Source organism: Oryctolagus cuniculus, chromosome 12, assembly GCF_051225735.1.
Source record: "Oryctolagus cuniculus isolate XC-2025 breed Fujian yellow rabbit chromosome 12, ASM5122573v1, whole genome shotgun sequence".
Taxonomy (NCBI): domain Eukaryota; kingdom Metazoa; phylum Chordata; class Mammalia; order Lagomorpha; family Leporidae; genus Oryctolagus; species Oryctolagus cuniculus.
This window is the reverse complement of record NC_142878.1, coordinates 79459038-79484167: the sequence shown is the minus strand read 5'-3', so window position 1 is coordinate 79484167 and position 25130 is coordinate 79459038. Positions and strand designations below refer to the sequence as shown.

The 25130-nt window shown below is 38.2% G+C and overlaps 1 protein-coding gene across 15 annotated transcripts in view; it reads left to right on the top strand.

The window, feature by feature from the left end:
* The window catches only part of ZNF280D (zinc finger protein 280D), a 127577-nt gene extending 109846 nt beyond the window's left edge, over positions 1–17731 (top strand). For 11 of the 15 annotated variants that reach the window (XR_016218171.1, XR_011380918.2, XM_002717719.6 and 8 more), the window contains 2 exons: positions 11139–11191; positions 13159–15002. Coding sequence is in view for 9 of the 15 variants with exons in the window: in XM_002717719.6 (XP_002717765.4) it covers positions 11139–11191; positions 13159–13777 (672 nt within the window). In the remaining 6 variants the exon portion in view is untranslated. The other 4 variants (XR_016218169.1, XR_016218170.1, XR_011380917.2 and 1 more) reach the window with 3 other exon arrangements.
* The last annotated feature ends 7399 nt before the right edge of the window (positions 17732–25130 follow it).

Here is a 25130-nt window from a genome sequence, read left to right as displayed (position 1 = left end):
GCATCCCAAGTGGCATCTTTAACTGCTGCACCATGACACCTGCCCCTGGTGTTAACACTTTGTGCTTTAAGACAATTACCTTTCAGAGCAATTAAAAACTTAAATAATATTTTTAGATTTACCTTCATTTTTATTACTTTCAGTACTCTTTATTTTCTTTATGTTTGCTGTCTGTCATATTCTTTTCCTCTCAGAACTTCCTTTGATATATCTCATGTTGTATATCTACTGGTAGAAACCTTTTTTCTTTAAATTTTTGTTTTCATTTTTGAAAGATTTTTGTGAGTATAGAATTCTAGATCGCCAATTTTTGTTTTAGTTTTGTTATTTAAGCAATATGAAGAATTTTGTTGTCTCCTGGCTTGTATATTTTCTCACAAGATGCCTTGCTGTAAGTCTTAGCTTTATTTCTATATACTTGAATGTAATATGTCATTTTTCTTTGGTTGCCCTCAAGATTGTATCTTATCCTAGTTTTCATCAGTTTGTCATGATTTATGTCATGTATCTAAGTCTGATTTGTTCATTTGCTTATGTATGTGTTTCTTTGTGTGTTTAATTATTTTTGACATTTCTCCAAATTGTTATTTTCTGAGCTGTCCTCTGTTTACTACTTCTGGGGTTCCCACTTCACATATGTTAAACCAGTTTGTGTTAGTCGTTATTCTTAAATGGTCTGTTTTGGTTTCTAGCCCCCATGCCCATTTCTTTTTTTTTTTTTTTTAATTTGTGCTTCATCTTAGGTAATTTCTGTTTTGACTTACTTTCAAATTTACTGATTCATTTTTCAGTTATGCCAGGAATGCTGATGGGCACATCAAAGACTTTTTTTTTTACCTTCTCATGGTGATTTTTAAAATATTCTTCTGGCATTTACTTTGATTCTTAGTTTCTTACCTTCTGCTGAAATTCCTCTTCTGGTCATACATATTGCCTGTTTTAACATATTAATCATAGTAATTTAAAATTTTCTATCTGATATTTTCAACATCTGAGTCATATTGGAGTCTAGTTCTGCTGATTGCTTTGTCCACTGAGTGGATTTTCCCCCATGCCTTTCTGTTTGTTGTATAACATGATTGAAAGCCAGACATTGTGTAGGACTGAGGTAAATAGTATGTAGCTGGAGGTGGGCATGTCATATGTTAGGTCATTAGTATGAGATTTGGTTCATCTAGTAAGGAGTTGTCCTGAATTTGGTTTTCTCATTGCCGTGGTTACCCTCAGTGTACTGTGAAGGTCAGTTCATATAGTATTTCATTGTGTATAGGGTGGGGATTATTTCCTGGAGACTTTTTCTCAATGTTTTTGTTCCACATTCAACTTTTGAATTTCCCTAGGAGACTAAGCCTCCAAAGATGTCTCTTTCAACACTTACATCTCTTTCAGCAGTACCGCTGTTGCTTGATGTTGCTAGTGGTGAGTGGCGGTGTGCTGAGTGGTGGGTGGCAGGGAGTGGGGTGATGTTCTATTTTGTGTAGTTTAGCCTCACTCTTAAACTGGCCTTGTGTGCCTGCATCTTGTAGAGATTGTTTTCTTCTTCCATCCTCCAAGCCTCAGTTGGTCCTTGTGCTTTAGATAGCAGGGTTTACTTCTCTTCTTTCCAAATATATAAAACCATAAACATGAAGAAACATTGTTAATCTAATACTTTACAGCATTTTTCATTGTCTTGTTTCCAGATACATTCATACTTAAGTAGAATAAATCATCATATATTTGCTACTTCATATGTGTCAAGTGAAACAAGCTTTTTCATGTAATAAACCAATTTTCTTAAGTTTGATTTTTTTTTTAATTTAAAAAAATGCTTCTAATAAAAATTCAGCAATCCTAAACAGAGTTAAAGGAAACCACTTGGAATGAAAGGCCACATAAAACAGTCTTGGTCCAAGTATTTCTTTGAAGTATGTATATGACATAGATATTCCCACCAATGTAAGTCTAGATAGTCCCATGAAGTATAAATTATAATATGAATGACAGTTTGATATGACCTCTGAGATTCTAGTCCAGTGCATTGTAGTAAAATCAGTATTATCATACCCCTTAATATTTTCCTGTTGTAACTGTGGTTTTACATTTTCTCTTTAAAGATTAATTCCTTCTTATTCACCAGATTGACTACTACCACAAATATTATTTTTTAAAGATATATTTATTTATATGAAAGGCAAAGTTACAGGGAGAGAGGGAGAGACAACAGGAGAGAGCGAGAAAGCTTCTTTCCAACTGGTTCATTCCTCAGATGACTGCAATGGCCAGGTTTGGGCTGACAGTCTGAAGCCAGGAGCCTGGAACTCCATCCAGGTCTCCCACATACGTCGCAGGGGCCCATGTACTTGGTCTGTCTTCTGGTTTCTCAGGTGCTTTAGCAGAGAGCTAGGTCTGAAGCAGATCAAGAGGGACTCAAACCGGCATTCATATAGAATTCCATAAAAGCTATAATCCCAGGCCTCTGCTTAACCTGCCATGCTACAATGCTGACCCCTGCATATATTCTTTATTGCAACATTCCACTACTTTTGTTTCCTTTTAACTGTATGTATGGCATGACTCTTCTCTTCCAATGTGATGGTTAGTGTGGTTTCATTATAACTAAATAAGGGGTCAGGGAGAGGAGGTAGGTGGATAGACATGCCTTTGTCGTAGCGTGCTTCCCACCTTAGCTGCTAGGGAGCACTTGATAGCATGTTCTAGGAATCTTTGTATTGAGAATATAGGTTAACCAAGTTATTTTCCTGTTTTCAAGGTAGTCACAATCTAATAGGACAATTAGACATGATAGAATTTGTAACCCATTGAAATAACTTCTATTCCAACTCTTATCAGATACAGTGGGTATTCATAGAAGTCACTTCAGAGGGACTTTGAGTTTTTCCTCTCCTCTCCTTTGTATTTTTTCCCTCAACTGATAGATACACATAAGCAAGCAGAACAGAGATTCTCTATTATTTCACTAGCGAAATGGCAAGTTACCTGTAGTCTCCAGTCCTTGTAAAGCTGCATGGGGCAGCATATCCATAAAGAATTTCTTTTTTTTTAATCGGGAATTTTACTTTTTTACATTTTTTAAATTTATTTGAGAGGTAGAGTTACAGACAGAGTGGGAGAGACAGAGAGAAAATCTTGCTGGAGGCTGGCCAGTCTGAAGCCATGAGCCAAGAGCTTCTTCCTGGTCTCTCACATGGGCACAGGGGTCCAAGATCTTCCATTGCTTTTCCAGGACATAACAGAGAGCTGGATTGGAAGAGCATCTGGGAGGTGAACCAGTGCCTCAGGCGAAGGCTTAGCCTGCCATGCCATAGCGACGGGCCCCATCAAGAATTTCTAAAATGTTTGCTTTTGCTTGGCTTTTTTCCTTTTTGGTTTGTGACTTTTCCGAACTTTTTGAGAGCTTTAGACTTTGTAATATCATTTTAACAATCAAATTAAAAGTTAAAATATAGGGTAGCATGTTTATTATAAAACAGTGGTTTGCCCCATTGTTTCTCATCTTTTAGAGGCAGCTTTTCTTTTTCTTTTTTAAGTTTTATTTATTTATTTATTTGGAAGGCAGAGTTACAGAGAGGAAGAGGCGGAGAAAGAGAAGAGGTCTTCCATCCACTGGTTCACTCCCCAAATAGCCGCAGTGGCGGGAGCTGGGTCGATATGAGGCTAGAAGCCTGCAACTGACTACAGGTCTCCGACATGGCTGCAGAGGCCCAAGGACTTGGGCCACTTTCTACTGCTTTCCCAGGCCCATAGCAGAGAGCTGGATCAAAAGTGGAGCAGCTGGGACTTGAACCAGCCCCCCTATCATATGCAGACACTGCAGGCAGCAGCTTTACCTGCTATGCCACAGTGCCAGCACTTAGGCAGCCTTTTTCAACTCTTCCAGCTATTTTTTCTAGGATCTATGTCCATATTTCTAAGTTACAGTATTTTCTTGATTGTCATTTTTTACACTATGCCTTTTTGTTAAGATAATTAGGAATTTACTTCTCTAGACCACTGCCCTTATTTGGTCTGGCCTTTAACCAGAAGCAGATTTTTTTTTAAATATTTATTTTTTTAGTTGAAAGAGAGACAGACAGAGACAGAGACAGAGAGAGAGAAGAGACAGCCAGATCTTTCATATACTGGTTCACTCCCCAAATGGCTACAACAGCAGGGGCTGAGCCTGGCTGAAGCCAGGAGCTTCTTCCAGATCTCCCACATAGGTGCAGGGGCCCCAAGGACCTGGGCAATCCTCCACTGCTTTCCCAGGTGCATTAGTAGGGAGCTGGATCAGAAGCAGAGCAGCTGGGACTCCCACTGGTGCCCCTTGGGATGCTGTCACTGTGGACAGTGGCTTAAACCACTGTGCCACTGCACCAGCCTCCCTTAACTAACATTAAGGTGAGGCAAGTAAGGCCTCACTTTGGATCCATTTTGAGTTGATTTTATATAGGGTATAAGGTAGAAATTCCTAAAACCAGAATGGAAGTATGAGTAAGAAAATAAGATGCCACTTGAAATAAATTTTAATAGTCTTCCATCATGGATGCCTATTTCTGATAAAAATAAAAGCTGATTTTAGTAGAGTAAGGGCCTATCCGAGGATAAGATTTAGATTTTAGATAATCTGTTTCACATGATGGGTAAAGATTTTCAAAAGATGAAGTAAGTCCCACTGGTGAATTGATTCATCATGGCTGGCTCATTTGTACCTAAGAATTCTTGCCGCCATCTTGTTTTCCATTCATACTTTTTAACAATACTACAACTGAAAGAAATACTGTAGATATTGAAAGAATTTAAATAATTAGTGATCTCTAAAATTTCGTGTTTCATTATGATACCATTTGGAAGTTGAAGTATTTTTGAAAATATTTTCAAACTGATAGTTGAATAGATGATACTTTATAGGATGTGATAAAATATGTACAAGTGATTTTTGATGTTAGTACTTTTGTGCATAAATAATTTACATCTTATAGTATCAAAAGAAATTATTGGTAGGGGCCAGCATTGTGGCATAGCAGGTAAATCCGTTGTCTGCAAAACTGGTATCCCATGTGGGTATCATTTCGTGTCCTGGCTGTTCCATCTTAGATCCAGCTACCTGCTAATAGCCTGGAAAAAGAAGTGAAAGATGGCCAAAGTACTTGGACCTCTGTTAACCCTGTGGGAGATCCAGATGAAGCTCCTGGCTTTTGGTTTTGGCCTGGCTCAGCTGTGGCTGTTTTGGCCATCTAGAGACTGAACCAGCAGATGGAAGATCTCTCTTTTTTAGTTCCTCTGTCTGTAACTCTTTCAAATAAACAAATAAATAATTTTTTACAAAAGAAATTATTGAGAGTTTGAATGCTTATATGTTTCCAAATCAACTTCAACTTACATGACATTTTAATCATGTCACTAATCATGAAAATGAATTTGTATATTACTTATCTGTAAAGTCAAAAGCAAATTTGTAATGCAGTTGGTGAATCATATTAAATGTGAAATACTATTGGTATAAAAAGGAAAATATTTTCCTTACTTTTGGATTATAAGCCATGTATCTTTAGTCATGAATAAATGATTATTATGTATGTTTATTGTCGCTCCCCCTCTTCGTGGAGGAACGACACAGGACCCTGCGCTGTTCTTTTGTCTGCTCGGCCCTTCCCGGGTTTGCTGCTGGTCCTTCCCGGGTTGGCTGCCGACCCTTCCGCCTCCGTGGAAGGGCGGCTCCCCCTGCCACTTTCCCCACTTCTGCAGGGGAGCGGCACACCGCCAGCCGGCTCTCTCGGGGGCTGCTCAGATGTTATCCAGATGTTCCCCTTAGATGTTCCTGGTGCATGTTGTCTCTCTCCTCCTTTATAGTCCTCTTCCACCAATCCCAACTCTGCTACCCACACGCCGAGTATGCTGCCCTCCTCCAATCAGGAGCAGGATCAGCTCCTACAGATTATTGGTCGAACTGGAGGCAGCTGTGTAAAAGTTGTTTACTCCTCTCCCAGCGCCATATTGTGGGAGAGCAGATGCATAGAATAAGTCTCAATTCCAGTAACTTAGTCTAGTCCGAGTTGCTCCCCACAGTTTATGTTAAAAATATGTCATGATGAGAAAGCTTTACTGACTTGACTGAAACAAGGCATAACTAGATAATTATATCAAGAAACTTATTAAAAACCTGGATATCATCTAGGTTATGAAATTATTAGTACATTTGAAGGAGATTCTATTTACATAAACACTCTTTTGGCAAAGAATCTGATCATTGTCAAACATAGTTGATATATGTCATAATGTATAAGCCAGTATTTCATCCCTAAAATAAGTATGCCAAAGTTGTACCTTGCTTTAGTTCATAATCATAACTTAAGATGAAAAAACTCATCTGTAATTTTAAATATGATTTCTGTTTTAGCATTGTACAGAGAATCTATATTTTGGGAATAGAAGTCAGTGAGCAAATGGGGTAGGGTATTCCATTCTAAAAATGACGTTAAAATGATATGTATATACCTGATGGTCATCAAGACCTAACACAGTCAAGACAACTTTACACACAAATGTAAGCTGTTATCTCTCTCTCGCTATCTGTCTCTCCCTTTCTGTAATTCTGCCTTTCAAGTAAATTAAAAAATTTAAAGGAGGAGGGGTAGTCCAGCCCTGTGGCATAGACAGGCTGCCATCTGCAGCCCCGGCATCCCACATGGGTGCCAGTTCATGTCCTGGTAGCTCCACTTCCAGTCCAGCTCCCTGCTAATGCACCTGGGAAAGCAGGGGAAGATGGCCCAAGTGCTTGGTCCCCTGTGCCCATGTGGGAGACCCAGAAGAAGCTCCTGGCTTCAGATTGGACCAGCTCCTACCGTTGAGGCCATTTGAGGAGTGAACCAGTGGATGAAATATCTCTGTCTCTTCCTCTCTTTTGTAACTCTTCCTTTCAAGTAAATAAAAAAAGCTGTTTACCAGATATTAAAAGATACAATATCAAATTGCAAACAGAATGCTGAATTTAAAAGAATTTTGGTATAAATTTCTATGCAAATTATTTCTTTGGGTTGATACTTTGAACTAACTATAAAAAGTTCTACATCAAAACACATGACTACATGTAAAGTTGCATACTTATCAAAAAGCCCATCCCTTTGCTTACAAACAAGTGAGAGAAAGTAGTTTTGCATGTATGTTTGGTGAATATAAAACTTTAACAAGAGGGCCGGCGCTGCGGCTCATTTGACTAATCCTCTGCCTGCGGCGCCGGCATACTGGGTTCTAGTCCCGGTCGGGGTGCCGGATTCTGTCCTGGTTGCTCCTCTTCCACTCCAGCTCTGTGCTGTGGCCCGGGAGTGCAGTGGAGGATGGCCCAAGTCCTTGGGCCCTGCACCCACATGGGAGACCAGGAGAAGCACCTGGCTCCTGGCTTTGGTTCAGCACGGTGTACTGTCCACAGCGTGCTAGCTGCAGCAGCCATTGGGGGGTGAACCAACAGAAAAGGAAGACCTTTCTCTCTGTCTGTCTCTCTCTCACTGTCCACTCTGCCTGTCAAAAAAAAAAAAAATTTAACAAGATACGAATAATCTTATCAACTTTGAAAATAAATTAAAAGATCAATAAAAATTTGAAATCGCATGAATAACTGGATTAAAATATTGATAATCATGAGAAAAATACTTATCCAGACAGAATTTAGATTCTAAATACTCTAATTTCATTTCAAGTAGAAAGATGAAAAATTAAATGAAATATCAACATATTCAGAATTGTTAGACTGAAGAAAGGTTATCTTCTGTAAATATTCATATATCTGAGTTTAAAAAGCAGCCACAAATTTGGCTTTAAATATTCAGATAGTTTGAGTTCTAAAGAAATGTCATGTAAAATAGTTTAAAGCAATATATAATATCAGTAATTAGTAATATAAAATCATCATTGTTTGAATCTTCTAAAACTTACTAAGTGTTTTCTTTATGCAAAGTTATACAGATTTAGACTTGATATTCAGAATTCTTAACCCCAGACACAGTGACATCCTGAAAAAAATGTTTTAAAAATGTTGTAAATTGTCATTTGGTCAAGAGAAATTGTCAAAATAGCAATTTGCTCATTTGAAAATAAGATTTAAAAAGGGATTAGAATGTGAAAAATATATTATTAATGTTTTTGCTTCCATTAAAGCCAGGAAAGTAAAATGGTATTAAATTTTGGATTTGGTAGAAATAAAATGCTAAAATTTAAGCTAGTGTTACAGGTTTCAATTCATGTGCTTTTGTATTTTTCAGTATTTTTATATTCTAGTAGAAAACATTTAAAAACACACAGAAACTTGGACAAAAGCTCTTCAAAAATGTTGTGGAAGATGTGTAGTATGAATAAACCATGCATAGATTTCATAAATTTTTGCACCAAAATAAGCTTATCTTTTAATTTCGTTTTCCATGAATTTTGTGAAATAGCGTGGAATACGGGGTGTGTGTTTGTTCATTTGCTTCAGGTTCCAGGATGGCACGGAATAGCACTGACGCCAGCATAGTACGCCACACTACTTGAGACTGTTACATGTGCTGAACTAGGAAGTGTGCTGTGGTTTTCCTTTTGTTCCTAGACCTCATTTTATCTTTGTGGAGCTAGAAAATATTTGTCTTTTTTTTATTTTTATTTTTTAGTTTTCTGTGTACAGAATGCTTTTTGTTAAAAAAAAATGCTGCAGTTTGTATAGTTTTGGAACCTTTTTTTTTTCTCATAGTTTGCACATCAAAAAAAATTGTTGGGAGGGTCTGGAACTCTTCTCTCAAACTCCCTGCTTCTGTTTAAACTAGTTGCTCCTCTAGCCTGGTGCACAGTTTATTGTGTCAGGATGTTCCTTTGCCTCTCTCTTGTGTTGGATGTTGTTTCTCAATTTGCTCGTCATTTGGATGAGTCCTGCCCTCCACTAGCATCCTCAGAAGATCTTTCTCTTTTCATTCCTTGTGTATCTAAAAGTAAATTTACTTGAATTATAGATTAGCTGAAGTATAAACTGTTAGAAAACAATTTTCTCAAGCAGTTTTAAAATTAAACCACCTGTGTTTGGTGGTGAAGAGTATAGTGATTAGCAGTACAGTTGGGGTTTGATGCCACTGCCTTGGTTTGTCTTAAGGTGACAGCATTTTTACTTACCACTGCATCTGTACCAAGATTTGTGACCTCACATGCCTCTTTAATGTGGTTGGGATTCCTCAGGGGTCTGTGAATGACGCTTTGAAAACTACTGACAGGAATTTTTTTTAAGTTTATTTATTTGAAAGGCAGAGCTACAGAGAGCCAGAGGTAGAGAGAAAGAGAGAGAGGCCTTCCAACCCACTGGTCCACTCCCCAGATGGCTGCAAAGGCTGGAGCTGGGCCGATCCGGAGCCAGGAGCCTCCTCCAGATCTTCCACGTGGGTACCAGGGCCCAAGGACTTGGGCTATCCTTCACTGCCTTCCCAGGCCACATCAGAGAACTGGGTCAGGAGTGGAGCAGCCAGGACTCGAACTGGCGCCCACATGGGATTCTGGCCCTGCAGGCAGCAGCGTTACCTGCTATGCCACAGTGCTGGCCCTTGCCAAATTGACCTTTTAAAAGTTTATTGTGCTGACATGAATTACAACGTGAAGGTGATCTGTAGATCCATAGTCAGCATGGGAATTGTTCACACTTCAGTGCAGGAAAATCAGGTGCTTAGTTAATTCTTTGTTGAGGAGGATACTCTCAAAATTATTATGGGAAATCTCTTTTGGGCCTGATAATTATCACCAAAGGGAGGTCTTCTAAATTCTAGCTGGAGTGGTAAATTGAGGAGTTAAGTTCCCTGGCTTCTGGAATTTTGGGAGCCATGCAGGGAGAGGGACTGTGGGTCCCTCTTCTACTCAGTAGATGGACTCTTACTAAATCTGTTTTCTCTTAGTACATGTGCGCTTTTTGCTGTTCCTGGTGTTCACAAACCTAAACTGTCTCTAGTTCACAGAGTTAGCCTTTAACCTCTGAGGTAAGGAGAGAGCTAGGTACCTGTTACTAGAGCTGGGAGGAGGAGCATTTAGCTTTCCCAGTAAGCCCTGCGCTTCATTTGTACTAGCTATTGTACTGAGTTCCTGTAATACCAGGTGTCTTAGCTTTTTTGGTCAGATTGAGTCTTTTCTCCTTGCCATGCACTCTTAGGCACTCTGCTGCGGACCATCTGTTGTGATTTCCTTCATACTGCTAAGTCAGTTACCACTTCTCTAGCCTCTTTCACAGTTATTACATACTGATGTTTTCTTGATCTTTAAGAGTGAAAATCTTTTATTTCTTTACTCTCATTTTAGCAGAGTTGTGAGAGGGTAAGGAGATAAATGTATGTGAATAGTGCACAATTACCAATTTCACAGGATTTAGTCAACCTACTCAAGTGGTAGAATTTGATTTGAATCTTTATTGCTTACTGTAGATTTTCCTTGGGTTCTCAGTTTAACTGACTTCTCATTTGTAAAAATGGCACTGATAATATGTAATATGAAGATGAAATGGTGAATCTATATATTTTATATGTCAATTTATAAATATGAGATAAGTTCTTAATATATCTTATATGTACCCAACTGGTAGTTTTTTATAAAATGTTAGTCTAACCTCTGACATACTGAGGTTTTACAACATTCTTTCCTTTCTATAAAACATTTTAAATAAGCAAAATATTTCTTAGATTTGTTTATTGTTTCATCTTGTTGCCTTGACACTGGAAGGGTGATCATAGCTCTGAAAATGAAATCAAAATTTTAGAAATGTTATAACTAAGTGTCAGTACTTGATATGTTTATATGAAGTACTGTGGCTATATCTTCTTATTCAAGTTGTGTTTTATTAGTTTTCTATGTAAGTAATTGTAATTACAGCCTACATTTGAAAGAAAGGCTAGGAAAGTGGGTATTGATATAACTAGTTAATTGCTTGTTGGCTTTAATTTAAAAAATTTTTCATACACTGGAATTCTTATACATTAAAAATTATTTTTAATCCTACTTTTAATTATGAGAATTATTCTAGTGCATACTTTTAAATTAAAAAATAGGTTTTTGTTTCTTTGGTATATTTGTATACTTAAGTTTCTTTTACTTAATAATATAGAATAATAATAGTTTTCTCTTGGCTTAACCATGTAAAATAAAAGTATAATTAATCATTTCAGGAAGTTGCAAAACCTGTGACTGAAGGAGAGACAGAAACATCACGTTCAGAAAGGTAAGGAAAAATTTTTATAAAATAACACAGGGTACATTATTTCCAGCTAATTGGCAAAGGACTATGTCAATCTTTATATCTGGCATTGCTTTTAGTAATGACTTTCAATTAAAATTTAAAAATTTTTAATTCAGTTGAAATATACTGCAGATTTTTGGCTTTTGAACCTTTTAAACATGTAGAGTTTAAACATTTTATAGGATACTTTTTTTAAAGAATTATTTATTTATTTGAAAGGAAGAGTTACACAGAGAGGGAGAGAGAGAGCGAGCAAGAGAGCACTTCTGTCTGCTAGTTCACTTTCTAAATGTCCACAGCAGCCAAGGCTGGGCCAGGCCAGTTTTGAGCTGGTAGCCTGGAACCCCATACAGAATCTCCCACATGGGTGTAGGGGCCCAAGCACTTGGGCCGTCTTTGGCTGCTTTTCCAGGAGCATTAGCCAGGAGCTGGATTGGAAATGGAGCAGCTGGGATTTGAATCAGTGCTCAGTGATATGCTGGCATCACAGGCCATAGTTTAACCTGCTGTACTTCTACGCGGGCCCCTAATTTTTTTTTTTTTTAGATTTATTTTAGAGTTACAAAGTTACAAAGACAGAGAAAGGAATGGAGAGAGAGAGAGAGAGCGAGAGAGAGAGAGAGCGAGAGTGAGAGCAAGAGCAAGAGAGAGAGAGAGAGAGAGAGAGGTCTTCCACCAGCTGGTTCATTCCTTAAATGGCTGTAGTGGCCAGGACTGGGCCAGGCCGAAGCCAGGAGCCAAGAACTTTTTCTGATTCTGGCATGTGGGGGCAGGGATCCAAGCACTTGGTCCACCCCTCTGCTGCTTTCCCAGGCACATTAGCAGGGAGCTAGATTAGAATTAGAGTAGACTCCTCGAATCAAAGCCAATATGGTATGCCGGGGCTGCAGGCTGTGGCTTTAACCTGCTGAGCCACAGCGCCAGCCCCATACATTTTTAAATTATTAAATTTATGTAGAAGAATCATAGAATGAAGGTAATTTGTTCTACTAGATAGTAAAGTATAATGTTAATTTATTGTTGTTAAGACTATGCAGTGTTCTTGGTATTCCTGGTCTACAAATAGTCTAAGGACAGATCAAGAAAACAAAATAAATAGCAGAAAAACAGCATTATACATAAAATAATTTAATAATAATGACCATTTCAGAATGTGACCAGGATATTTGTGCAGTTCATTGGGGAAAAGTCTACATTCTGGGTAGATTAAATGTAAGAAATAGGTATATATAATAATCATGAAATTTATCTTGATAAATAAGTATCTATAGATTATATAAAGGGCTAAAATTTCTTAGAAATCTGTTTCTAACATGATTGTTAGATTGTTATGATTCACTAAATAGTTTCTGTTAAAACTGGTCAGAGTAAACATATAGAAATATATAGAGGTATATATATATACATAGTATATGTGTATCTTTATATATATGTAAACACATGTATACATATGTATTCTGTGTATCTTCATATTTTCAGGTATATATTTACCTTTTAAAAATTAGGCTTTTAAAAATTAGGGAAATATTTGTGAGTGCTTATCTAATTTTTTATAAGAAGATATTCTAAGCATAATATGATAAATAAATTGTAAAAGAAAAATAGATGTTTTCCAAACATATTCCTAGTTTTAGGTACTCCTATAGATTAATAAGAATGCTTAAGTTGTAACTAAAAGCAGACAAAGATATGAAATAGATGAAAATACTGATGCGCAGGTCTAGAACCAGTTGCTAGATGTGATTCCACAGTTTCATACAGCTTTACCTAAGAACGTGAGCTCCTCCTAAATTGTAATGGCATGGCATGGGGTGGGACCTTTGGTTCATTTTCCTTTTTAGTGGGCAAATATGCCTTGACTTTTTTTCAGTTTTTAAAGAATGTCTATTTTTATGGTGCTCAGATATTTGCTTTTTAATAAATAGCTAATAAATGGTTTCTTTCTTCAGAAAACATGAGAAAGCTTCTTCGGAAGACAAAAATGAATGCAATGCAGATTTATTTGAAGGTCTATCAGCAACAAAAAGTGCAGAAAGCCCAGCGATTTCAGATAAGGAGAATGATAGCCGCCTTACAGGCCAGGAACTTGGCTCAGAGACGGTCTTCAGTTATGACTCAAATATCAATACAGATGAAGTGGGAAAGGAAAAACAAGCACAACATGTTTGTCAGGAAACAGAATTAAAGAAGTGCAAAGATCCAGAAAACACTGTTTCATGTGACCAGATGGAAGATCTTAGCTCCAGTAAAGCTAAGTGTTCTTCAAAGAATATTAAGGATTTGCGGTTGACATCAGGTGATGTTAGCATAGATCTGTTTTTGAGAAAGCGAGATGAACCTAAATCTGTTAGTTCTGATGTTAGTGAGCAAGGCAGTGTTCATTTGGAACCTTTGACTCCTTCAGAGGTACTTGAGTTTGAAGCCACAGAGATTCTTCAGAAAGGTAATGGTGATCCTTCAGCCAACACTGATGAAATAGTGTCTGAAACAGATGACATTCCTGGAGGAAATAGTCCTGGCATGACAGAGACGACAGTAGACCTGGCAGATGACAAAGAAAGAAGTTGAAATTAGTCTTTCTAAGTTTTAGTGTACCAGCGGCAAGAGCATTTGCAACAGTGCTATCAGGTGAGCTCAGTGGTGCTGTTGTAGAGATCAGAAATAGAAAAATGTGAAGGAGGTCATTTATACACTTTACCTGTCTGTTCAACCTAAGTTATTAAATAAGTCAGCCCACCAATAATTCCTTGATTAGTATGGCCTTCCAAGTTTCTAAAGACGAAAAGTATGTTAATGAAGGTTAGGTTTGCAGTGGAAAGCTTCAAATTTTCTTAGACCTAAGCTAAAAATTATTACTACCTATATATCCTTTTCAGTTAAAGGAAGAGACTTGGAGACCATGCATCATTGGGGAAATAATAAATATAAAAATAATGGCTGATTGGCATTGTTAATGAAGGCTTTGTTTTGAACATGATGCTGGTAAACAGAGCATGCTTTGAGTGCTAAATTGACCAGATGAGAATTTGAATGAAAATAAATTTAATTTTTAATTTAATATAACATTCCAGTCTGTCAGAAGCATGTAAAAAGAATATTTGAATCTGTGTACCTCCATACAAGTGTTAGCCTGCCAGGCTGTAAGCTTACCTTTAATTAAACTTTCAGTGAAAGTGAAATTATTAAAATATAAATTTATATTTGTGCTTTTTGTCAGTGTGTAAGCTGTGCAGAAATCTCTTGATGTACTAGTTGTATAAAGTAGAAACTCATTGTTGAAACTCCTGTAGCTATTATGCTTTTAATATTGTTTTAATGATTTTTAGAAATAGGCCCATAAAAAAGGTCTGGAAGCCAAACCAAAGTCTGGTATAATGTAGATATTGTAAAGCAGTAAACTGAAAACATGTCTGGGCATGTATTCAGCCATGTTTTTAATTGACTTTTCTTTAATTGTAAAATAATAACTTCAAATGGGACCTAACGCAGTGATGTAAAAATTGGTTTTGGGAATTGAGCCTATTTGTTCATAAGACGGCTGTTACATTGATTTTTCGATTTTTTTTATCATCTAGAAAATAATAGATATAGAAATAATATGAAGAACAGTAGTTTGCTCTGAAGTACTAATAAACTTTTATTTAAAATGCTACATTTTAACTTCTTAAAATGTGCTTTGAATTCCTAGATTCTGTTTTCACTGAATGTTACATGTTTTAAATGGCTATTAAAATTCTGCTGTATATAGTAGTTTTTGAGTAAATATTTGCAATAAAAATTTGTCCCTGAATAATTTTATTTTTCAGATCACTGCTTGATTCAGATTACCTTTGGTGCCTTTAGAAATTATATACTGTTCAAAGAAATTTCATGTTAAAGATAATGGTAGGAGTTCATTCTGTATTTTTTAACTGATATATCTATATGTATATGATTTAGTTAAAAATAGGATTAAAGCTATAGTAATATTGCTAATAAAGAGGATAGGTTTGCTTTTACTTGCACTTCAAGAGACATACAGTTTAATTCGATTTTCCAACTACTCAACAATTTAGAGTGGCAAATAAGCAATATATATTGTTGAATTATTTTCAGGAAGGCAAATATTTTCATTTTTCCTGCTCTCAAGAAAAGACAGAGTTGTTGTTCTTCACCTTTTTGAAGCATAAATCTGTAGCAGTGAAAATTTTTGGAATAATAAAAACCTTAAAAGAGCAGAGTAGAAAAAAAAAAGCCAATGGAAGGACCAATTTCTGAGTCCCATTCATTTTGCTGCTAAGCCCATCACCTTTTGCTGCAGAACTCCAGAACATTAGTGACGCCATAATCCCTTTTGAGGTTTAATAGTTCCTATACCCTGTCCCCATATACATTTATTTATTTATTTATTTATTTATTTATTTTCCCCATATGCCTTTAGAGTAGTGGCGTGAAAGTTGCTGATTAGTGAACTGTCCCTATCCACTACAAGAAAAGGAACTTAACCCAGACTATATGTCTTTCATTGAGAAAGTCTGGCAATGGGAAAAAAAAGTAGTTAAAATAGTATTATAGGAGGGTACTCCAAAAAGTTCCTGGAAAAATGCAATGAAAAACTAGGTTTATTTTGATGCAGATATTTTTGAAATATGTGTTTTCATAATACACATTTTCCATGAAGCTTTTGAAGACCCTGCTTACTTGTTAACATAGTTGGTTTACATTCTCATACTTTCTCCTTATCTTGGCCCCAGTCAGGAACAGACAGTTCAGATATGCAAAGCAGAACTTTGAGTAGCAGTACTTTGGAGCAGAAGACAGCAAACCTTTTCTCTACAGAGCCAGGTAGTAAATAATTGCGGGCCATGTGGTTGCAGTTACTCCGTTCGCCTTGTTTCCATGAAAGCATTTGAAGATAATATGTAAATAATTAGTCTGTGTTCCAGTAAAATTTTATTTACTAAAACATGATGTTGGCTGGATTTGGCCCAAAGACTATTGTTTGCCTAACCCTTCTTTAGAGTGCTTTGATTCCGGTTTTTTGTTTGTTTGTTTGTTTGTTTTTTAATTATTTGAAAAAGAGAGAGCTGTCATCTGCTGGTCTATCTCCAAATACCTGCAGTAGCAGGGGTGAAGGTGGGGCACAAAGCCAGGAGCCAAGTCCTGGCCTCCAACATGATTGGCAGGAACCCAATTAATTCAGTCATCGCGGCTGACTCCCAGAGTTTGCATCAGCAAGAAACTGGGACTCAAACCTGGGACACGAGTGTCTTATCTGGGGTTTTGATCATCATATTACGTAAGAGACCCTAGATTCCTTTGATAGGAATGGGAATGCTGGTAATACACTCTAGTGATTACCTAAGAACAACCATGAGCCCAAGGTGATGTTTTTTGCAGTAGTTAAGATGTAGCTTGGGAATCCCTGAGTTCAGTTCTTGCCTCCCTTCTCAGTTTGAGCTTCCATACCCTGGGAAACAGTAGTGATGGCTAAAGTAGGTGGATCCCCTACCACCCAGACTGAGTTCCTCACTCCCAGCTTCCGCCTGGCCTGGCTTAGCTCGAGTTGTTGCGGGCATTTAGGGAGTGAATCAGCTAATGGGAGATCTCTGTGTGTGCCTTTCTCTATGCCTTTCAAATAAATAAGTGAAAAATTTTTAAAAAGAACAACCAAAATCCCTTAATATGTTAATAGTTCTCTGTTACCTATCAATAGGATTTTGATAGTACAGTTTGATGATGTTTTGAAGCATACTTGTTTAATGAGATGTATTTTTAGTTTATATTGAAAATCTGAATATGATTTTCACTTGTTATTTTTAACCCTATGTATCTCATTAGTGTTTTAGGAAAGAAATTATAATTTTTTCCACTCCTGAATTTAAAAAAAAAAAAACTAAAGATTTGCAAAAAGAAGCTAACAAAATATAAGTTGTTTTGTTTGGGCTCTAAGTAAAAAGGTGAGGAAAATAAATATCTAAGCAATTTTTAATGTTACAAGATTTAAACACAAATTGATCTGATTCTAATGCTATATTGTTTTTCCATCACACATATGCTTCCTAGCATTTATATTGAGTATCCCCTTTTAAAATAACTAACTTTTGCAAATTACTTTCTCATTGATATTACTAATTATAATTTTATTATCACTATAGTGACCTTATGGAATCAAGGGCATCTTAATTGAAAGAAAGTGAGCCTAATGATATCTTTTTTAAAAAGACTTATTTCATTTATTTGAAAGCCAGGGTTACAGAGAGAGGGAGAGATAGGAGTCTTCCATCCGCTGGTTCACTCCCCAGATGGCTGCAATAGTTAAGGCTGGACCATGTGTCTCCCATCATGGGTGTAGGGGCCTAAACACTTGGGCTATCTTGTGCTGCTTTTCTAGGTGCATTAGCAGGTAACTGGATTGGAAGTGGAGCAGCCAGGACTCAAACCATTGTCCATATGGGACGCTGGTGTCACAGGTGGTGGCATATCCTGTTACTCTACAATACCAGCCCACTAATGATGCCTTTTTTTTAAAAAAAAAAAGAAGTTTCATTTTTTTTGAAAAGCAGAGACAGAGACAGACAGACATAGAGATCTTCCATTTGCTGGCTCACTTTCAAAAGGCTGCAACTGCTGGGGCTGGACTAAGCCATTGCCAGAAGCCCCAGCTCTTACTGGGTCTCCCACATGGGTAGCAAGGACCCACGTACTTGAACCATCACCTTCTGCCTTTCAGTATATGCATGAGCAGAAACCTCTGCTAATGAGATGCAAGTGTCCCAAGCAGCATCCTGACTGCTGTGCCAAATGCCTGTCTCTTTTCTTAATAAGAATTAATGACTTTCCTCTGAAGAAAAAGTGTTAGTAAATCATTTTACTAATAGGAACGATAGCATGTAATTTGAAAATATATTTTATGTAATAATTACTGAATTTTTAACATTATTACAATTTTGTAGGCTTCTATTAAGTCACAGCTTGGTTTTCATGGTTGAAATGATCATTTTTGTTCCTTCAAAACTGCCACTCCAAGAACACTTATTTGTACTGACTTTATGAAATAGGATATATATATATATATAAACACACACACACATATATATAGGCACTAAAAGAATATTGCAAATATTTCTTTTTTTTGTTTTGTTTTTGAAGATTTATTTATTTATTTTTTTATTTTTTTAACTTTTATTTAATGAATATAAATTTCCAAAGTACAGCTTATGGATTACAATGGCTTCCCCCCCATAACGTCCCTCCCACCCGCAACCCTCCCCTTTCCCACTCCCTCTCCCCTTCCATTCACATCAAGATTCATTTTCGTTTCTCTTTATATACAGAAGATCAGTTTAGCATACATTAAGTAAAGATTTCAACAGTTTGCTGCCACACAGAAACATAAAGTGAAAAATACTGTTTGAGTACTAGTTATAGCATTAAATCTCAATGTACAGCACACTAAGGACAAAGATCCTACATGAGGAGTAAGTGCATAGTGACGCCTGTTGTTGACTTAACAAATTGACACTCTTGTTTATGGCCTCAGTAATCACCCTAGGCTCTTGTCATGAGCTGCCAAGGCTATGGAAGCCCCCTGAGTTCACTGACTCTGATAATTTTTAGACAAGGCCATGGTCAAAGTGGAAGTTATTTCCTCCCTTCAGAGAAAGGTACCTCCTTCTTTGATGGCCCATTCTTTCCACTGGGATCTCACTCGCAGAGATCTTTCATTTAGGTTTTTTTTTTTCCCCAGAGTGTCTTGGCTTTCCATGCCTGAAATACTTTCATGGGCTTTTGAGCCGGATCCGCATGCCTTAAGGGCTGATTCTGAGGCCAGAGTGCTGTTTAGGACATCTGCCATTCTATGGGTCTCACTTCCCATGTTGGATCATTCTCTCCCTTTTTTATATTTCATTTTTACATTATTATAACATTAGCACTTGTTTATTAGGCTAAAAATCAAACAATTTACCCATATTTAAGCTTTTAAAAAACTTATTGTCTCATTATTTAAAAGAATATACCAAGTATAATTATTTTTCATTGCTGACACTGTGTTATCGTAGTGAAGATTATTGGACCAAGCTGTAAGTGAAGCTGTAGCTGCAGATACTAATGACCTAAGTGATCCCCAGAACTTACCTTACGTTGTGGTTTCCAGAGAATGCTGCACGTATGTCTAGTCTCATTTGACTCTTCCAAAAATCGAACAGAAAAATTGACTGTATTCCTCAATCACCTCAGCTCCTTTTTTTTTTTAAAGATTTATTTATTTATTTATTTATTTGAAAGTTAGAGTTACCCAGAGAGAGGAGAGGCAGAGAGAGAGGTCTTCCATCAGATGGTTCACACCCCAAATAGCCGCAACGGCAGGAGCTGTGCCGATCCAAGCCAGGAGCCAGGAGCTTCTTCTTCTGAGTGCAGGGGCCCAAGGACCCAGGCCATCTTCCACTGCTTTCCCAGGCCACAGCAGAGAGCTGGATCAGGAGTGGAGCAGTCGGGTCTCGAACCAGCGCCCATATGGGATGCCGGCGCTTCAGGCCAGGGCATTAACCAGCTGTGCCACAGCGCCAGCCCCCTCAGCTCCTTTTTTAAAAAGACTTTCCTTTCTGAACAGTGGAGTAAATATGTCCTTTCTGTGAAATTTGTTAACTATCAACTCTAGTTTTAAACTTTTAAAATTTTTGAGCCTTTACCCACTACGTTTAAAGCATTTTAATTGCTCTATGTTAGAGGCTAGCAAGCTGTGACCTACTAGTGACCATCTGTTTTATAAATAAAATTTATTAGATAGCCATACCATTTGTTTACAAATTGTTTTATTTTCCCTACAACAGCACAGTTGTATATGCAATAGGCCATAAGAGTAAAATATTTATAATACTTGCAGTCTGAACCTTTATTTATTAATGGAAACTTTTGTTGTTTGGGAGATGGAGAGCACTCTTCAGTTGCTTTACTCCTCAAATGCCCACAGTGACCAGGACTAGACCAGAGTGAAGCTGTGAGCCAAGAATTTAATCCACGTCTCTCACATGGATCACAGGATCCCATTTACTTAAACTATCATCAGTACCTCTCAAGATCTGCATTGGCAAGAAGACTGAGTCAGGAACTGGAGCTGGGTATCACACTCATGCACTCTGCTATGGGGCACAGGCATCTTAACCAGTGTCTCTCCCCCCCCCCCCGGAAAACCTTTTATTTAAGGTATACAGTCTTCATGCATTTCATAAGTGCAGTTTTAGGAACATAGTGATTCTTCCCACCATACACACACTCCCACCCTTTTCTTTCTGCCTCTCCTATTCTCATTCTTTTTTTACTAAGATCTATTTTCAGTTAGCTTTACGCACATAAGATTAAACTAAGTAAAGAGTTCAACAAATAGTATGAAAAAAACCTTCTTCAACAGTTGAGACAAGGGCTTCTCAAAGTCATTGCATCTCAAAGTGTCAATTTTACTTCTATAGGTTACCTTTTAGGTGCTCTGTTATTATCACAGATCAGGGAGAATATATGGTATTTGTACTTTTGGGACTGGTTTATTCCACTAATATGTTTTTCAGATTCATACATTTTGTTGTAGATGATAGGATTTCATTTCTTTTTACTGCTGTGTAGTATTCCATGGTATATTTATATACCAAAATTTCTTTATCCAGTCTTCAGTTGATGGGCATTTGGGTTAATTCAGTAACTCAGCTATTGTGAATTGAGCTGCAATAAACATGAGAGTACAGATAACTCTTTCACATGCTGATTTCATTTCCCTTGGGTAAATTCCCAGGAGTAGAATGGTTGGGTCATATAGTAGGTCTATATTCAGATTTCTGAGGTATCTCCATTCTGTCTTCCACAGTGGCTGGACCAGTTTACATTCCCATACAGTGGGTTAGGGAACCTTTCTCCCCACATCCTCGCCAGCATGTGTTCTTTGTTGATTTCTGTATGAAAGCCATTCTAACAGGAGTGAGGTGAAACTTCATTTTGAAATTTTGATTTGCAGCCGGCGCCACGGCTCACTAGGCTAATCCTCCGCCTTGCGGCACCAGCACACCGGGTTCTAGTCCCGGTTGGGGCGCCGGATTCTCTCCCGGTTGCCCCTCTTCCAGGCCAGCTCTCTGCTGTGGCCAGAGAGTGCAGTGGAGGATGGCCCAAGTACTTGGGCTCTGCACTCCATGGGAGACTAGGATAAGTACCTGGCTCCTGCCATTGGATCAGCGTGGTGTGCCAGCCACAGTGCGCTGGCCGTGGCAGCCATTGGAGGGTGAACCAATGGCAAAGGAAGACCTTTCTCTCTGTCTCTCTCTCTCTCACTGTCCACTCTGCCTGTCAAAAAAAATTTTTTTTTTATTTGCATTTCCCTGATGACTGGTGATCCTGAGCATTTTTTCATGTGTCTGTTGGGCATTTGGATTTCCTCTTTTGAAAAATGCCTAAGTTCTTTGCCCATTTCTCCACTGGGTTGTTAGTTTTGTTGTTGTTGAGTTTCTTGATCTCTTTATATATTCTTGTTATTAATCCTTTATCAGTTGCATAGTTTATAAATAATTTCTCCCATTCTGTCAGTTGCCTCTTCACTGTGCTGAGTGTTTCTTTTACATTGCAGAAGTTTCTCAATTTAGTGTAATCACATGTGTCAGTTTGGGCTTTGATTGAGTCTTGGGGATGTTTTCCAAGAACTCCTTGCCTATGCCAATGTCTTTCAGGATTTCCCCCAATGTTCTCTAATAATTTGATGGTATTGGGTCATAGATTTAGGTCTTTGTTCCATTTTGAGTGGATTTTTGTGTAAGGTGTAAGGTGTGGGTCTAGTTTCAAACTTTGGCATGAGGAGATCTAGTTTTCCCAGCACCATTTACTGAAGAGACTGTCCTTGCTCCAGGGATTGATTTTAGCTCCTTTGTCAAAGATAAGTTGGCTGTAGATGCATGGGTTGGTTTCTGGTATTTCTGTTCTGTTCCGTTGCTCTATCTGTTTTTGTACCAGTACCAGGCTGTTTTGATTATAACTGTCCTGTAGTATGTCTTGAAATCTGGTATTGTGATACCTCTGGCTTTGTTTTTTGTTTGTTTGTTTTGTTTTGTTTTAATATGACAGAGTTAGACACAGAGAGAGAGAGAGACAGAAAGGTCTTCCTTCCACTGGTTCACTCCGCAAATGGCCACCATGACTGGAGCTATGCCAATCTGAAGCCAAGAGCCAGGTGCTGCTTCCTGGTCTCCCATGCGGGTGCAGGGGCCTAAGCACTTGGGCCATCCTCCACTGCCCTCCTGGGGCACAGCAGAGAGCTGGACTAGAAGAGGAGCAACCAGGACTAGAACTGGCACCCATATGGGATGCCAGCGCCGCAGGCGGAGGATTAACCAAGTGAGCCATGGCGCCGACCCCCTGGCTTTGTTTTTGTTGTATAAAATTGCTTTAGCTATTCAGGGTATCCTGTGTTTTCCATATGAATTTCAGCACTGTTTTTTCTATATCTGGGAAGAATATCCTTGGTATTTTGATTTGTATCACATTGAATCTGTAAATTGCTTTTGGTAGTATGGACATTTTGATGGTATTGATTCTTCCAGTCCATAACCATGGAATTTTTTTTAAATTTTTTTGTGCCTTCTATTTCTTTCTTTAATGCTTACTAATTCTCATCATAGAGATCTCTGACATCCTTGGTTAAGTTTATTCCAAGTTATTTTTATTTCTGTAACTATTGTGAATGGGATTGGTCTTAGAAGTTCTTTTTCGCCGGCGCCTCAGCTCAGTAGGCTAATCCTCTGCCTTGTGGCGCCGACACACCGGGTTCTAGTCCCGGTCGGGGCGCCGGATTCTGTCCCGGTTGCCCCTCTTCCAGGCCAGCTCTCTGCTGTGGCCTGGGAAGGCAGTGGAGGATGGCCCAAGTGCTTGGGCCCTGCACCCCATGGGAGACCAGGATAAGTACCTGGCTCCTGCCATTGGATCAGCACGGTGCGCTGGCCGCAGCGCGCCGGCTGTGTCGGCCATTGGAGGGTGAACCAACGGCAAAGGAAGACCTTTCTCTCTGTCTCTCTCTCTCTCTCTCTCACTGTCCACTCTGCCTGTAAAAAAAAAAAAAAGTTTTTTTTCAGCCATGGCATTGTCTGTGTATACAGAGGCTATTGATTTTTGTGTGTTGATTTGATATCCTGCCACTTTACCAAACTCTTCTATGAGTCTCAATGGTCTGTTAGTGTAGTCTTTTGGATCCCCTATATGTAGAATCATGTCATCTGCAAATAGGGATAGTTTGACATCCTCCTTCCCAATTTGTATCCCTTTGATTTCTTTTTCTTGCCTAATGGCTCTGGCTAAGACTTCCAGGACTATATTGAATAGCAATAATGAGAATGGGCAGCCAGGTCTGCTTCTAGATCTTAGTGGGAATGCTTCTGACTTTTCCCCCATTCAATAAGATGCAGGCCATGGGATTGTTATAAATTGCTTTGATTGTTTTGAGGAATGTTCCTTCTATACCCAATTTGCTTAGAGTTTTCATCATGAATAATGTTGTATTTTAAAATGCTTTCTCTGCATATATTGAGACAATCACATGTTTTTTTTTCTTCAGTTTGTTAAGGTGATGTATATCATTGATTGATTTGAGAGTGTTGACCCATCAATGCATACCAGGGATAAATCCCACTTTTAACTAGTATGTAACTGCTAAGTCAATCAATGAGCTGCAGTGGTCAGGGTCAGTGCTGGGCCAGGCCAAAGCCAGGATCCAGGAGCTTCATCCAGGTCTCCCACATGGGTGCAGGGGCTCAAGTACTTGGGCCATTTTCCGATGCTTTCTCAGGTGCATTAACAGGGAGCTGGATCAGAATTGGAGCAGCCAGGACTGGAACTGGCACCCATATGGGATGCTGGCAGTGCAGGTAGAGGCTTAGCCTTCTGTGCCACAGCACAGGCCCTTTAGTCGCATTTTTTTTTAATAATTGTTTACTTACTTGAGAGGCAGAGAGACAGCATTCTCATCCTCAGGTTCACTCCTCCAATTCTCCCAGTAGCCTTTGTTCAAATCCAGGAGCTTAGAAGCCAATCCAGACCTCCCACAGTGGGGAAGAAACCCAACTACTTCAGCCATCATGGCTGTCCCCCAGAGTGGGTACCAGCAGAAATGAACCAGAAGTGGAGCCAGGCAGTGAAGCCAGATTGCTAGATATGGAATGCAGGCCTCCTATCTGGTATCTTAACTGCTAAACCAAATGCCCACCTTTGTAATGGGGACCTTTAAAAGAAAGTATGCCATTTCATACTATATATTTTTATATAGGCACGTTGCACTTTATAACTTTTTGATCTTCACTCTTATAAAAACTACAATGAGACTTTTAGAATTCTAAGTGTAGTCTGTGGCCGCACTATCCTAGACACACCCAGTCTCATCTGATCTTGGAAGCTAAGCAGGGTGGGGCCTGGTTAGTACTTTGATGGGAGAATTCTAAATGTGAAATTTATTAGGTTAAAGAACAGTCTGTTTTCAAATTAAAAAAAAAATTCATACTAATGTTACCAATTTGACAGGATATTTTTATAAAAAATGTTAATACATAATGCTTGTAAGATAAAAAGTGGTTAAAGTTCTACCACAATAATTATGGAAAGCTTTTTGTCCCCACATAAACTCATAAGAATTGAAGACTTATTTATCTAGAAATTTTTATCTTCAATTCTTAAAAAAAATTTTTTCTTCATTTTTTTAAAAAAGGTATTGTGCTTTTCACCGGATATTTCTAGTATGTGGTTGTGTGATTAGTTCCCAACGAGTGGGTTGTGAGTGCAGGTGACTTCTGGTCTGGGTATTTGGTTGCTGATCTGAGACTCTGTGAAACTTTTTTTCCTTTGGCATGGTACCAGTCACACTTGAGATGGTGATTGCCCCATGGGAGAGCATCCATGCTTATTCATATGTTGTGTGAGAGGG